Below are 17,394 nucleotides of genomic sequence, written 5' to 3' on the forward strand. Positions count from 1 at the left end.
ACTGATGTGTTCAAGCGATAAAATCCCCAGCTCCCCTCCAGCCCCCCTGATTTCCTGTGAGACAGAACACATTGCCTTACTTGGTTGGACTAAATATTTAAACAGCTTTAATCCTGCGTTATGTATTCTATATTAAAGAAGTTGCCTAAATTGAAAATATTTGCTAGAATTCCCTTCTCTGTTGCTCATATTTAATCCAGACTAGGCAGATGCCTTAAATACATACCTCATATAGAGTATTCACCATGTTATCATTTAAAATTCTTTGGGGGTAGATATCAAAGTATGCTGGTATACCAAAACAGTGATGACTTCCAGAAAATCGTGCAGTTATAGGCATGCAAATCATTGGTCTGTACTTCTCATCCATGGCACATAAACCTCCAAACACTACTTCCTGTCATGCTTACTCCTGAAAAATCAGTGTCAGAAATGCTGTTAAAATACCCTTTTTTGTGGCAGTCTCACTCAAGAAAACAAAGACACATTTTGCTATTTGCAATCTTTATTTCATGAATAATTAAGAAGAAAACATGGCAACATTGGCAAATTGAAGGCATACATACTAAATACTCATACAGAATACATTATGTAGAAAGTAAATGCCCAGATCTTTAGTGGTCCTTGCAAACTAAAAGCATATTGGTCCTCCAAAAGGTTTAGCTTGAAATACGCTTGCTGACCTTTTAAGTTCCAATACCTAACAGCTTGTGCCTTTCAAACCAGAAACAGAGTGACATACAATTTGAACACTTCCAAATTTTCCTCAAAACTATATTTCTCAGATCTAACCAGAAACAAAATATTTTTCCTCCTTATCTTTTAAATGCAGAAGCTATTACCCCACCCTAAATATTAAAGACTCAAGCACTTCTTGAAAGATGTTCAGTTTTAATAAAAGTCTGCATATGTACATATACACACACAAACATTTGCATGTATGTATTTATATGTACATATAAAGACACATTTATGTAAAACATCAATGTATGTGAATGTGCAAGTAAACCATTTGCAAGGGTTTTGGAATAGAGAAAAGTGCTTGTTCAGAATGAGAATTATTAAACCCATAGACGTGCTGTTGGGTCAGTCTAACAGATGTGTTTCAAATGAGTACAAAACCAACACAAATCAGGAAAGCAGGATGGAAGAGAAGAGCTTTTAAGACCTACTGTTTTTTAACGTCATCTTTAAAGGCCATGGAAAACAAGCTTTAAATTAGTTATTTAGGAGATATTAGTACTGGCTGTGGTGTCTATTCAAACAAGGTTAGTCCTTATCCAATATAGCGCTGTGAAGTTAGACTGAGACATTGATAAAATTTTGTTTTTTCATGAAGTCCAAAATTCATCACACTGTTCTGTCAATTCTGCCTCACACCTGAACTGAAAGTACCCTCACATCCATGAGTTAGAGGGTACCAATTAATGCCCTTCTGACTTCGATCTGGAGAGTTGCCCAATATTAAATGGGATCACTGATATATTTCGTAGACATTGAACAACTCTTGATCATTACTGACCTAAAGTGAACTGACGGTCTGGAAGCTAGCTATTCTATGTTTTGTTTCATAGTGTTATACTTTCTTTCCATTAGATAACATACAGAAGACATTTCTGTTCAAAAAACCCTTCAGATAAGTATAAAAGTGCTACTTAAAAATAGTAAAAATGATCCTACTATACATGTAAAAACAATTTTCTAACAAACTGAAATGTTGCAAGTTATGAGGATTAATTACTTGAGTATGTTATGTGTACTCGTGCCCTCTTTACTGAGCTGATTCCCAAGTAATCATCCTAGCTGAACATATGTAATCATTGGAAACCAGTAAAAGCCTCCAGAGAAACTTCAACAATGGAACAAAAAGAAGAGCCTCTTTTTCCCCATTTATTGAAAGAGCTCATGAAAATAAAAATCAGCTATCCCATTATTGCAAATGCAGTCTACTGTCAAAACAGGTCAGTTCATGAACTGTGGAACCAGGACTGCCAATGGCTCCTCTGCAGCAGGAAATGTCCACTGGGCTTCGGAACTACCATATAAATACCCACGTCACATGCAAATGAAATAATACATACGTCACTAGAATGAAAATGCACGGAATACATTGCTAAGCAGGGGCAGAGTAAGTTTCAAACCTTAACTTCCCCAAACAACTTGTTCATATTCTAGAACACTATGCGAAATACAAAAGCCTTAGAAAAGTGCAATAAAACTAGCTTCACAACATCTTTTAGTTTCCATAAATACAATCTCATAAAAATATTATTAAACAGAAGCATACTTCCCAGTGGAGAATAAATGTGCCACGTTTCAGCTTTGAGTAAGTGATGTCGACTAAACTGAAACCCCCTAAAAATTGGGAATTAAAATGAAACAAGCTTATTAACGTCAGGCTGCCACAATATGCTGCAAGAAGTTTCCCCTACCATTTTGAAATCCACAAGTCCTGCTGAAACTGATGGCAACTTTTTCTGTAACTCTGGCAGACAGCGGCCTAAGAGTAAGGAATAGAATATTCCAAGTAAAAGATGAATGTCAGTGGGAAGGAAGTCATCTAGTATTTGTAGGTGTTACTGAAGTTTCAGTGTGAGGGAACATGTCTATTCACACAGAATGAATTCATTTATGGAGCCCAGGATAGGGGCCTCGTCAAACTGAGTTCAGGGGTGTTGTAGCCCAAAAACTGGCAAGCACATAAGGAAAAAAAGACATTTTCTTGTCAACATTAACAGAAATCAGAAGTGTACAAAACTTGATCCTTAGTTATTTAGTATTAGTTATCAAGAAGTGTACTTGCTACATATTCCAGATGCTCAACATAATTGATTTGACAATTACCAAGCATACTTCAACATTGATGCTGAAATCATAGGGAACATACAGAAAAAAACTTAGCTGAACAAAGGACTGGACAAGCTCAGCAAGCCAAAGAGTAATCCAAAACCCAGCTAGCCACTCTCCTTTGAAGGCAGAAACACTATTAGAGATACCTTTCTAAATGGGGACAATTAAACGTTCTGAAAGATGCCTATGAACCCGCAACACATCCAGGGTGTTGGTAAATTTGGAGCAGGAACACCTGATGGATCCCCTGGGATGATGCAGCCCATATGGGAGGTAAGGAAGTCAGAAAAGAGTTGAGCAGTTTTAGTGTATTTTGCCAATCAGAGAATCATAGAATATCCCGAGTTGGAAGGGACCCGTGAGGATCATCAAGTCCAACTCCTGGCACCACACAGGTCTACCCAAAAGTTTAGACCATGTGACTGAGTGCACAGCCCAAACGCTTTTGAAATTCACAGGCTTGGTGCAGCGACTACGTCCCTGGGGAGCCTGCTGCAGTGTGCAACCACCCTCTCGGTGAAGAACCTCTTCCTGATGTCCAGCCTAAGGTTCTCCTGCCTCAGCTTAACACCGTTCCCGTGGGTCCTAGCACTGGTGTTCTATCACTGGCGTTTACAGAGAATTACAATCAACACACACTAACCTGGAAAGCACAGCACCACGTCTAAAACCCATGGACGACTACTCTGCTTTAACAGCACGTCCCACCAAATCATTTCTCAAACTGGTTAATTTTATTAAGTCTTCATACACTCATGCTAGCTTAAGAAAGGGATTGCAGAAATTGAGCTTGGCAGAACATAAAAATAACACAGAAATAAATATTTGCCAAGTCAAGGGAAGGACCACAAACAAACTACATAGTTAAATCAACCTGTACACAAACGCTATTTTAAAATTCCATTTCTTAGGCCACCTCAGCAGGAGTATTTCGCATAATAGGCAAAAACTGGTGTCAGGTATACAACTGGCTTCCTTCCCAGAAGAATTGTGCCCTCTAATAGCTCCTGCTCAAGGCAGCCTGCAGCTCAACTGTGACTGTGTTAGTTGTAATAGGCAAATAAGAGGTAAAGTCACCACATGAGTCATATAAACACAGTTTTAAAGGCTTAACTTTAGCCTGTGCATAACTTCTTGCCAGCCAGCCAGCCAGAAGGGGCAGCTTTAGAAGAGACTGTCACATATCAGCTAAAAACCAGACAGCGTTCCCAAGCTGGTCACAAGCAGAACAAAGTTTGCACACCCAGAAGTTTCCCATATCTCCAACTTCCCAAATAATCTTGTTTGGAACTATGCTAAAATAAAATTTGTACTCAGGTCAAAACTGTATAGAAATTGATAGATTTGAGTAAAAGTGATGTTTTGCAAAAGATGCAACAGAATCCAAATGGTCAGTTTTTAACTGTCTAAAGCGTTAAATCAGGAAACTGAAAAACCAAAGAATTTAACACTGAGATCATTAACAGAAGGGAGACACCAAGGAGAACTGTCACAGCTACAAATTGCTTAAGGCAAATCCTCAGCAGTTTAAACTGCTGCACAGTGTGCATCATCAGAGCAAGTGTTTATTTCTCCTTGAGCAGGTACGACCAGAGTCTGCCTGCAGCCAGCAGCATTAACAGCAACTGCTGCATTAATAGCCAACGCATCAAAGCTGAGTTTGTTTTGCTCTGGCAAATAAAAGAATGAACAAAAGCATGACAACAGATTTCCCATAAACACAAAAACAGTGGGAATATTTTACAAAGAGAGGGAATATTTTACAAAACTGGAGACAAATCATCAGTAATTATCTAATAAATGATAAATGTAACTTGAGAAACACATTTTCCGTAAAAGAGACGAAAACCTACTTTTAAATCAGAATATGTAGTAAATAAATACTATATTCTGGATGATCTATCCATAAACACAATTTTAAAAGGGAAAATTTTGTGCACAATTTTTCAGGCATAAGAAGGAAAGGTTTTTGTGATGGTCACCAAGATTCACAACAGAGATACTGAATTAGTGTTTCCATTTAAATATACAAGACAACCACATCAAACTGAATCAAACCAAATGAACTGAAAACCAAGTCAAGTGTAAATCATTCTGAAGTCACTGCAATTCCATTATTGTTAGATACTCTGTACCAAAACTTCATTCACTGATAGGAATTTTCCTCAATTACCAACATTAAACTTTTCTTTCCATCCCTTCTTTTCGATGAAGAAAACCCCACAAGTGTTTGCTCAGTTCATTGTTTAAGATCTTGCACCATCTAGCCAACCCCAATGCACATCTGGCTCTAACCTGACATCTCTGTAGTCTGTGAAAGTGTTTCAGTAAACAGGATCCAGAAGATTACATAGCTGTATCTACAACAATATGCTTGACAAATCAATTTGGCCCCCACCCCTGCAGCTGGCAATGAGTAACCCTGATATACTACAGCACAGGCATTTGCAAGGCACATATTAAAATGCAGTAATATAAATGGATGATAAAATATTTGTCTTTTTTTTTTTTTTAGTACATTCTGAAATATTTTCTGGACTGAAAAGCAGAGGAAAGTAAATCAGCAAAAACCTTGTTTCATATGTAAAAAAAAAAAAAAAAACAGGCTGTTTCAGGATTAAGTGTAAGTAGGAACCAAGTAGAACAGTATCACCCACATCCAGAAGGGCTACAGCTATCCTTCTATTTGAAAAATTAAATGCTGTTTGAACCTTTAGAGAAAAACATGTAGAAGAATGTAGCAGGGTATTATGTTTGTTTGATATCTTTCATTGCTTCATTATGGTCACTTGGACAGCTGTATGGCATTTTATTCGTAAAGGCTCAGATATATCTTTATAAAAAAAAAAAATCTATTTATGGAGCCCAGTATTCCTTTACACATAGAGGCTTAATCAAACAGACAACACCAAGAAGAAGTTTGCAGAGCTATGAAGTTCAAAATAAGATCTTTTCTATAATTACTCGTAACTTCTCTCTCTTTTTGAAGACTAGCAGCTCATCTTTCAAATGAAGGTTATCTGAAAAATGCGATTTCCCCTTCTACAAATGGCTATACCATTAAGTGTTATTTTGGTTAAGGACTAGTACAGTATTTTGGGTAAATGAAGTTGACAATTAGATAGAAAAAGATCAGCTTAAAAATTCAGCTGCTCATTAGTGGATTTAGAGAAAGAAATGTTGTCCTTTTCATTAGAAAAATATTTTCTTAAAATATATGGCAATGAATAAGAATCACAGACAAGGCTGTCTGGTTCAAGGGAAGAGCAGAAATTTTTAAGCACAAATGTGCATAAACTGGAATTTAGTAAGAGATGCAATGTGAAACAGCAAGAGTGGGTATTTCCTATAGGAATATTCTTTTTGAGACTTATTTGAAGAAGTAAAATAAAAATATTGGAAGAAATATACGGGAGAGGAAATTGTATTTCAGACTTTTATTAAAATCTGTTAATGAAGATTCTTCATTTGAAGCCCCTCTTGCAACAATTGTCTTTAGATAGTGTTGGCTCTTCAAATGCACCAACTGATAATGTGAGGGTATCTAGCTACTTCTAGGGACATTCAGTCTAAAGAATTGTAAGGATGTATGAGACACTGTTGCTCTGAAAACTTCTCTGTAGACCCTCAATGTGGATTAAGTAGTTATTTAGCAACTTTTCATAATTCTCACAGGCACATTTTTACTGTGTTACGGACCTGTCAGTGCAAGCACTGTAAGAAGTAACTTTATCTAATGCTAACTGCTGAATTATTATTCTTCACGTGGGCTACATTCTTCAAATGATAGCTTTTGAGATTTGGCAACAATTCTGAGTTAAATCTGTGCTTTTATACCATGATGAAGTTTCACAGATACCAAGCGGAGTTGCATTCACTGGGTTAACATCCATGACATTCAAACTGTCCTTAACAGTCATAAGAGCACCATAGGAATGGCAGATTAATTTTCTTAATAACAGGGTTACTGTGTTGAAAGAGCATGTGCTTATAAATAGCAGTTGGTACAGAACTCACTTATAAAGTAGGCTTCTGCTTAATATTAATAAGACATGTTCAACTGTGGCTTAACTGCTGCTAAGTATTCAGAAAAACAGGAGGCAGAAGCAATGGCAGAGTGAAGTTTTCCCTTAATTTGACAAACAAGGTTACAACAAACATTTTAACAGCTTATGACAAATGGATAGATGAAATCATTCTGAGACATTAGCATTCTGCACAAAGCCCTGAAGTGCCAGGATGTATCAATTCAATGATAGCTAAGGCACTTACTTGAACTCTTTTGCCCGAGAGCTGTTACATGAATTCAGGTACATTTTAGGAAAATAAAAGCTGATCAAAACTAAAGTTTCTCAATTCCTTCCTTGTGACAGTGAGTCTTTTCCACGCAATATTCAAGACTGCTGGGTCTTCACACATTTCATTAGTTCCTCCACAGTTCTTGTCAGAGAACATCTCACCTTCTGCCAGTCAGATGAAGATGTGTGACATCAACGAAAAAACACACAGGAAACATGGCAAAGCTGGATTTTGAGACAAACTACTTCATTATTACATCTTATTGAAAGTATTTTCTCTGCAGAGGAAATGCTATCCCAGTTCCAAAATTCTACCACAGATATCCATGACGTTTGCTTGTATTGCTGTGAAGTAAAGCCTGGGGTAGCTGTGCATGCTATACAGGCAAAGAAGGAAGAGGGGAAAGAACAAGCCAAACAAGGGTTGATTACTGATTCATTTCTGTTATCATGGAAGCACAGAGAGGTTGACAGATTCCTTTAAGTACGGTGTACCCTGAAAACCAGGAGCTGTACGTGCTAGTCTTTACAATCCGTAAGATCGAGTTGGAAGCCACATCGCTGTGACAGAGGTAGGCTTATAACGAAGCTTTAGAATGAAGAGTTCTTCTGTGCCAAATTATTCGAGGTATCAAGACCACTTTTCCACTCAAGTTGTTGTTATAGAACAAAAGCTTGTTTTCCTAGAATATTGTGCACATTTTGAAGGAGGGAAATAGCAGTAAAGGCAGTAACTAAATCCTCATTAAGAACTCTACTGTCTTAGGGTGCCATAGGCCATGGGTGGAAGATTCAGACTCTGTGGTATCAGGACACTACAGAAAGTTCAGTAATATGATGCCATGTTATCCATTTCCTTCTCAAAGCATTAGCTGCACATTCAGTCTCCTATATGCTAGAGAATCTATTCACCTCACTCTCTTAGGAAAGAAAGCTTCAGGAAGTCTGGCTGGAAAGGCAGTACGTCAGTAGTCCAGGCTCTTTAGGCTACATAATTAATCTGAATAGCTTAATAACTTGGGTTATTCCAAGCAGCGTGGCAACAAGTTCTTGCTTTCAAACAGTTGTTTCCAAGCTTAGTAGCTGAAGCAATCTGAAGCAATCCAGAACAGTGTCACTCAAGTTTGAGGGGACTCAAATGTTGCCAGTTTTCAGTGAAATGGGGATTAGCATTTCAGTAAGATTTCCATCTGGTAGCTAATGTTGGTTCTATCCCATGAATCTTTTCAATTATTAGGGTTTCAGGTTTCAAAGTATTTGTAAATTGCTGTAACATACAGCATGACATTCTGCCAGTCTGGACGTTCAGTTCGCACCATTTCATTGATGTCCTGTCACAGAAAACAGATTGGTCAAAATCAGGAATAACAACCTCGTGAGGAACGCGGTAATATTTTTACAAATTCATGGTAATGGCAAATCTGAAAGGCTCCACAATCTAAAGTACTGATGAAGAAAATTCTCATACATCTGGAAGAAAATTCCTCCATACAAGTTTATTACCTTCAGAATGTAAACAGCTATAAACAGGATACCTGCAGGTAGACATTTCAATCTCAAGTCAGAAAAATAGCTAACAGCGAATACTGAGCTGTGCCCCTTTTAGTACAATTAACCATCATGACTTTACTGTTCACCAACCCCTTACATCAGCCTCAGAAGTCAATGCAATCTACCCAGGAACTGAGAGGCACAGAACTAAAACACAGATATTAACTGAACCTAAAGGTCAAAATTTGTATCAGGATAAGAGTCAATAAACGACGATCTCACTTTACAGTAGACCTCTGAACCTGAGATTACTTTGATAGGCATTTTTGAGTAAAGAAGCAAGGAAGAGGAAAGTTGGCTTTACCGCCAGTTTGGGTACGTGCAAAATTCAAAGCATCAGTGCGTGTTTAACTGATAGGCCAGTTCAGGCATTTCTTAACAACACTATGCCAGACTGTCTGGGAATAAGCCAGGCAAACACAGCCTCACTTACCCTTTTCAGCACACGTACAAAGGAAAACAGCAATGTAGTTCCTAAGTGTTTTTATTTACTGTAAGGAAGTGTTTTGTAAGCTTTGCTTACAAGAATCTCCAGAATTTAAGAAAGAGAAAGTGTTTGTTAGTTTGTTTTTAATTCTGCACATGAAAGTAGCTGAACGCTTTCCTATTCTGGGAACAAATAACTTCCCCTTATGTTACCACTACTATTTGCATACAGTAGTTTTCAAACCCTTGTTCACCCTCCACCCATGGTCAAGGAGGAAAACAAAACAAAACACCATGCACGCTGGGTATGTAGGTATGTAAATAAATACTAAATCCTTAAGATGGACACAATTTGCACAGGGGATTTAATTCCTTTTAATTTGCTTTTTCAGGATGCCTGTAATTAAGTACATGGCAAAAATCAAAAGGACAAACAGCAATCACCTAGTCTAAAGCTAAATTATGTAAGAATTACCGAGGTTATTTTCCACAATCTACTTCTTACATCAGCACTTGTAAGAAACTTCCAGATTTCAGATCTCTGACAAAGCTGAAGTAGTAATGCCCAAGAGCTGCATTGCCATTGTGAGCAAATACAATGGTGGAGTAAAGGCTCTGATAAGGATCAAGGAAAGTGGTATTTTTAAAAATGTCTGACTTTGTTCTATTCTTAGTTGCTAACTATGGCAGCTTTGTTACAATCTAGGTTACAAAAGTATCACTTGAGTATCGTTCTGATCCTGGCAATTGTACCCAGGATCAGAATTTCTGCAATTACTCACAAAGGGCTTGGATACTTTCAATTCACTACCTTCAGGAGTCTTCCAGTAAATACTATCAGATAAAAAACTAATTCCTTTACACTGAAATTTGTGTAAAAAAAGCTTATAATAAACAATAATTAAAAAAATAAATCAATAACTTACAATCCCAACAAATTAAATCTAAACATAACTGTCAAGATTTTAACTATACATTACACTGAGCAAAAGAACAACTTGATTTATAATTCTGGAAGTCCAACAGAGGCAAATGATTAGAAATCAGGTCAGATATGGGAGAGAATTAACTTATTCTTGAAGACAGTATCACTTAACTATTTTTCCAATTAATCTCAAAAAGTACATTGCCTTTTTATGGTTTCTTATTTCATATTGAAAGATGAGATTTTTTTTTAATCTTCCTTTTATATATTTATAATATATATGAGAGTTTATCTCACAGAACCACTGGATATCCTGAATCAAAAGGGACCTGCAAGGACCATGGAGTCCAACTCTTGGCTCCACACAGGACTATCTAAAAACTTGTCTGAGAGCACTGTCCAAACACTTCAGCTCAAGCAGGCTTGGTGCTGTGACCATGTTCCTGAGGAGCCTGTTCCAGTGCCCAGCCATCCTCACAATTAAGAGCCTTTTCCTAACATCCAACCCGAACCTCCCCTAATGCAGCTTCATGCCATTCCCCATCTGTCATTGGCTATTATGCTGTTGCTTTTGCTGCAGCAGCTTGAGTGCAGATCTTTATCTCAGTCACTGGTTTAGTGCAAAAAACAGTATTAAGTTGTTGACCACACTGGGTTTATATTAGACTGACAGAGATTAAACAAAGTCATTTATGTATGAGCGTATCGTTTTTTTCAGTCAAGTCTGATACAGGGACTAAAACATCTAGCTGAGCTCATTTGCTATTATTTTTAAATATTAAGCATCAAAATCTTTCAAAAGCACAAAATAGAATCATTTGATTTTTACAAATGGGACATAATTCATTCAGTATGTATTTAAAACTTACCAGAGTAGATTTGATGCCAACACTTTCAGCTGCCTGAAAAGCCAAAGTGAAATTTCTTCTCTGCATGAGATATAAAAACATATTAGAATCTAAGGAAATACTACTTCAAACATAATAAAGTGTTGTTAAGAATGTTTATAGTAAAGCTGCTACTTTTACTTCAAATGGAGTCTATAATTTGACATTGTTGGTTTAAAAAGAGCCATAGGAATGAACATGTCCTAATATCTAAAATCTTAAGAGATCTTTTAAATTTATTGATTCCTTATTCATAAAATAATGCTGAAAAAAAAAAAAAAACATAATGAAGAATACTGACTTTTTAAATGCTAATTAAGTGGTTTACTCTTGAAAAAATAATAAATATGAAAATCTCTGCAACGTTCATGAAGTACTGTTGCATGTTTTTGGAATTACCAATAATACATCTCCAGATCGCATACCAGTAGGTATCCATAACAGCACGCTAGGATACACACAGAGTACTCTACAGTCTTAACATCTTCAAGTTTATCTTCAGTTTGCATACAACTTAAAAGCACAGTTACTTAACAGTATGATAAAGTCGGATAAAAGAACATCCTTGTGATATTGAAAGAGATAGAAGAAATACTGAAAGATAAAAGTTTGATGGGTTTCTAAACTTTAAGTTTAAGTGCTCCTTGCTGCTAAAACCTTAACTGAAAACATTTCCCAAGGGTTAAGGTAAAAAAAAAAAAACAAAAAAAAAAACAAACTCAGACTTAAATTTATAATCTTCCTTTTTTCAAAGATCTTGTAATATTGAAAGGTTATAAGGAAAATAGCAGATAGCAGTAAGGTAGTCTGAAGTGTTTCAAATATGATTCTTAGTAAGACTGCTTTTGTATTATTTATTTATTTATTTATTTTTAGAAACTGAACTTGTTTCATTTTTACTAGCCCATATTAATTATTTAGCCTCAGTCCCAGGAATGGAACTTTTTAATGTCATACCTTGTCCTGGCTGTTTAGTTCTTGATAGGGAATATGGGCTGGGAGATATGTGTGGAGGACGGCACAGAAAGCCAAGCCATCATTCCAGCTGCTGCTGAAGTTCGTTATGTCGATATTCTTGAAGAGAAAAATACAAACAAAATAAAATTAACATAATCTAACAAATGTCAGTTCTACCAACGCTTATTATTTTTTTTAATTAATCCTTTGAAGAAGTCAGCACACAAAGCAAGCAGCCTAACATCAAAGTTCTGTGGTAATAACCCAAAACACACTACTATGGCAAATAAAAAAGTCATGGTAAAAATGTCAGTTAACTTATATATTACTTACACAAACTAGGTAACATTAAACATCAAAAATGTGCAAACACTGTTAAAAGATGTACAAAGATATGCCAGAAAAAGTTTTAAAAAAATAGATTTGGTATAATCATACGCTGCAAGATATAAAAGCAAACGTGTAACAGACACGTGCCAGGACTCTTTCTAAAATCCCCGAAATGAATCACATGCTAGTATTTCTGTTAGGACAAGGTTTTACTTCTGTGCTTCAGCTGCATTAATAACCAGGTAAAATTTGTGGAAAAGTATTTTTTTTTTTCTAAACAAACCATTTCTATACAGAAACTTATGTGGACAACATTGCAAACAGAAAATAAGTTGTCATTGCAAATAAAGATCTTCAACAGATTTAACAGCAACAGCAGTAAGGAATCAAGTTTGGGGGACTGAAACCAAAAATGAAATATGCAGTCTTGCACTCCTGATCCTTTGGTTCCAATAGGAAACTCAGTGGTACTGGTAAATCAGCCTCCTGAGACTGCATACAAGGTTACTGTAAAAAGAGGCAGCCTTGTCCAAACGAGTTATGAACAAGATGCCTCAGTGACCTTTTAAATTACTGTACACTTGGCTGTTGGCAGTCAAACAATGCTACAGAGGCTAAGTGGGTAGCAGTCAGTTTAAACTTTAATTAACAAACAACCAGTGACAACAACTCAGTCTTTTGCCCCCCCCCCCCCTTTTTTTTTTTTTTTTTAAAAGACCTCTTTGAAGAAAAGTGACTATGCTTTAATACCTAACTCTCTTATCTGGGTTTTAGCAGAAGCTAACCAGCTCCCCTACCTAGTTTTTAAAGCTTTAATACAACAGGAATTATTTATAACCTTCCATCACAGAATCACAGAAATGACTGCACAAGTCACCTTTTCAGCTGACACAAACTTAGCAGGCATTGCAGCCTTTGACAGGACACCAAACCTTCCGTCCCTCTAGCAGAAGGACCCACATGGGATCCATTTTAGAGGCACCAAACATGCTGACAACTAAGGCAGTCACATTTCTTGTGAAACCGATGATCTGGATTACAAATGGAAGACAACTGCAATCCCTCCCCCCAGCTGAGGGAAAAAACAAAACTAAATGCAATTTCTAGAAGAATGTGAGGGAAATCTCCATTTCCTGCTCAGCTTTAGCACTTTTAATACAAAGTCTGCAAAAGGCAGGTTCAGACAACAGTGACGTACACGTACGTGCTCGCACTCACAATGCCCAGGGCAGTGGTCTGAGCCCTGCCTGCCGTCCAGCCGCCTGCTTGCGAACGGAAATGTCATTGTTGGAGACCCCCAGTCTGTGGGAACGTGTTCTTCACACAGCTTCCTCAAGCCACAGGGATGGGAAAATAATAATAATAATAAAGGAGAAAAAAAAAAGAAGCTCTCCCTCCTTTCTCCTCAAGAGACAGGAAATTGGATTTAAATCAATGCATGTTTAAAACTTTTTTTGATGTTACTTAAATTAGGCAAACAAATGCAAGGCACGGCACGAGACTGGGGGAAAAGGGAAAAATACAAGAAAGGAGGGATGCTGGCGCATTGCTGAATCTGATTTTCAGTTTCCAATATACCAGTTTCCAGTCTTGTGACTTAATGCTGCTTAGTTTCAATGAGTACCTAATGAATTGCTACTACGGAAGAACACACTATATGTACTGTAGATTGGGAATTCATAAAGCCTGTCACTGTATAATCAAAATAAAGTTTGATAGTACCTTGCCTCTCAAAGCTTACTATTACTTTGTTTGTTTAGTTTAGATTGATTGGCTATGCACAAAGATAACTGAGCAACTACTAGCATGATAAATAGTAGCTACAGCTCATCACCTGATGTTGTTTACAGCTTATACAGCACAGCAAAGGTACATTGCAATGAAGATTCTGAAGAAGGTTTTGTGGCTGGCTACAGGGAGAAACTCTCCCAGGCTACTCCACACATTTCAGAGGCACAGCAATATTTATTTGAAAATGCAAGAGTTTGAGCTGGAACACCAGCATCACGGAAGCAGAGGAGATCCCAGTACTGAGAGATGGAAGAATACACAGCCTTCAAAGCGAAAATAATCACTAAGATTGGAAATTCAGGAGTACAGAGAACGAAAAAGCAAAAAATACAGTGCTGTTAAAGCAGCGAGCTAGAACAGCGATCTCTGCAGCAAGATTCAGGATGGGCATCAACAAGCAGGAATGCATTCGTCAAAATCAGAAAATATGATGCCTCCGTGATGTGTATGAGAACAGAACCTACACCTGAGGTTTAACCCTGTGGATGAAGAAGAAAGATTAGTGCTCAGACTATAAGAAAGAAAGAAATTGCCAGGTATCAAAATAGTCTGCAGACAGTACAGAATAGAACTATAGAACAATGGTGCTGAAGACAGAACTCCTCACACAATTAAAAATAAAACAAACAGGAGGAGAGCTGAGCTCCAAACTCAAGACTTTTTTTTTTTTTTTTTAAAGAGCTCTGTAAGTTTACTCACTCACCCCCACAAGTGAAAACGGGACAAAGTGCTGAAAATAGCAAATGAAACTAAGAAATTCATTTTTCCTTAAACATTATAGCTGTATAAGCAAAATATCACTTCAAATACTATTAACATCCACAGAATGTGAAATTCTGAAAATAAACAATGGAAAAAAAAGAGACTATTTTTAAAAGTTCACATTAAAGTTTGGTTGGTACTCAAGAGGAACTTGGAAAACCCCGTTTTCCTAAATCTTCCTGTAGGGTCCAGCTTTTATTATTAAGACAACAAGCAGAAAACAAATCCATCATCCAAGAATCTTAATGTATCCAGAGAAGCTGAATTAAATACAACGGAAGGAAACAATTAAAAGGGACTGGTTTCTGTTTCCAATTGCTCCAAGCATTAGGAATGATTATTACCTCTTAGACTGAAAAATTGTTATATTGGTCAGGAACAAATCTAGAAACTGGACAAACTTAAAGTTTAATCTTTTACATAGGGCTTTAAGCACATAAATGGCACTTTTAAATACAGCATAATTTTATTTCCCAAATGCTTTTAACTACTTGTGGTTTTTTGAAAAAGCTTGGTCAGTATAATGAAATCAATCTTGCATTAAGCTCTTATTTCTCAAAGACTTGACGGTAAACAGAACATCAGCCTAAGATCTCTGACATAATTTCTTCTTTGTTACTGCTTTTATTAAGTAATTGGCCCTATTAAGAGAATTCTGCTGGAATCTAGTCCGGATTTTTTCTTCAAGCCATTTCAGACCACAAAATATTAAAGCAATCGAAGGACATACTTTCAGATAAATTGTCAAATGAGGAATAAGCCTTGCTGGAGAGAGGCGAACCAGGAGGAGTTATCAGTCCTTGTCCATTAACTTTTAACACTTAGCGTGGGAGTGAAATCACTTCTAGTATTATGGAGAGATTTTTCACAAAAAGCATTTCTAATAGAGTTAAGCAACAACCTGTTGTGATAAGATCCGTGGAAGACGTGCCAACCAGGAATTGCAAATTGAGTTAGAAGACTGATTTTTTTTCTAGAGACAAAGTATAAGCAAGAATATAACATTTCAAGTAATCAAACAGACCAAATGCTATAGCCCACCCTACAGCTCTGACCAAGTGGGAGAACAATCAATGGCAAAGGAACACGCTGGTGGACCCACAACCAAAAACATTTCAAGCATGACTCAAGATCCTGTTAAGACGCAAAGAGCACAGTAACAGAAGTCAACATAAATGAAATAAATGAAATAAAATTCCCTTGTGCTCACAAAGAACAAAAAAAAAAACGGTAAGAAATTTCTTCCTGAAATAAGGTTGAAAATGTAATAGGAACAATGTGGTCCATCAACTTAGGCTGAAATATGATAGCGGTTTAACTGTAAATGAACTGAATTTGAAGATGAGTCAGCAGTGCGCAGCAATGAAGGCAAACTTTGTTTTTGCATCATTAAGGCTGAGGGATGTGATTATTACACTCTACTGGGCCCTTGTCAGGGTATACCTGGAGTGCTGGACAGAGTTTTGTCCCCTCAGCTCAAAACAGTCATTAAGAAATTAAAGAATGTCCAGCAGAGGGTTATCAAGATGATTACAAGGTTGAGGAACTTGACCAATGAAGAAAGGCTGAAAGAAGCAGGTTTATTCAGCATGAAGAAGAGAAGTGATCAGTCTTCCAAGGTATTACAGAGAAGATGGAGCTACCATCTTCCCATGGCTGCATGGTGACAGGACAAGAGGTGATAGGCACAGTTTGCTTCCAACGAAATTCTCTCTGGCTGTAAGAAAAAGGTGTTCACCATAAAACAATTAAGTTTCAGAATAGGGTGTCCAGAGAATGGAGAAATCTCCCTCCCTAGAAACATTCAGGACTGCTCAACAGGGTTCTGTACATCAGTCGAAGGGCTCTTCCAACCTATGACTTTTCTAGAATGTTTTTTAACCAGTGTAATAGTAATTTTAAAATTGTGTTATTGTTTCATTTTTTCCCCTAAATTAAGAATACAGGCTCTTTCACAATCAGAGAAAGTATTTTTTTAATGCAAGATACAAATATCATCTATAATTCTGATGCAACTTTTTTTCACCCCCAGAAAACAATGCTGCTAAAAAAGCTACAGAAACCATGGTTTCTAACTTACAGTTACAAACTAAGGACAAAGTTTCCTTAATTATCTCTTCAGCGGACATACCCACATCTGTCTTCAATCTCCCTGAACTACAAATATTACAATTTAGGCAGAGAAGCATACCACATAGCAACTATTTCACCAGCCCCTGCTCCACACAGTAAAGGATGTTCCCACATCCTAACTCAGGCTGGCTCACAAATGAGTTAGGACATAAAGAAAATAAAACCATGTGTCTATGTCTCTGTTGTATTAGTTAATGAAATAAGTGGGCTGAGAAAGCAAAAGCATTAATATGATTCTGTACTATAATATATTAAACCATTAAAACGAGATTTGAGGTTTAATTTTACAGACCTTGGCAGGCTTTTTACTGTGGCAGAAAATTACTATTAAAAAGCTTTTAAAAGCTTTTAAAGACACACAAAAAAAGAAAAGAACATCCATAAAAAAATAGAGGTAAACTACTAAATAAGTCTTCCCGTTAAGCTTTCAGAAGACTTCCTAGAGTGTATTTTCCCTGCAGCCTTTCCGTAGTATCAGTCAGCA

The 17,394-nt window shown here is 36.9% G+C and overlaps 1 protein-coding gene across 3 annotated transcripts in view; it reads right to left on the reverse strand.

Moving 5' to 3' along the window:
- Positions 1 to 540: 540 nt before the first annotated feature.
- Positions 541 to 17,394, reverse strand: part of SPECC1L (sperm antigen with calponin homology and coiled-coil domains 1 like) — a 69,985-nt gene continuing 53,131 nt past the window's right edge. For 2 of the 3 annotated variants that reach the window (XM_084297478.1, XM_084297479.1), the window contains exons 14-16: positions 11,895 to 12,011; positions 10,920 to 10,979; positions 541 to 8,479 (exon numbers count right to left, since the gene is read on the reverse strand). In XM_084297478.1, the coding sequence (XP_084153604.1) occupies positions 8,390 to 8,479; positions 10,920 to 10,979; positions 11,895 to 12,011 (267 nt within the window). In that variant the 3' untranslated portion in view covers positions 541 to 8,389. The remainder of the gene's footprint in view (positions 8,480 to 10,919; positions 10,980 to 11,894; positions 12,012 to 17,394) is intronic. The other variant, XM_084297480.1, reaches the window with a different exon arrangement.

This window comes from Netta rufina (genome assembly GCF_964035555.1).
Source record: "Netta rufina genome assembly, chromosome: 17".
Lineage (NCBI taxonomy): Eukaryota > Metazoa > Chordata > Aves > Anseriformes > Anatidae > Netta > Netta rufina.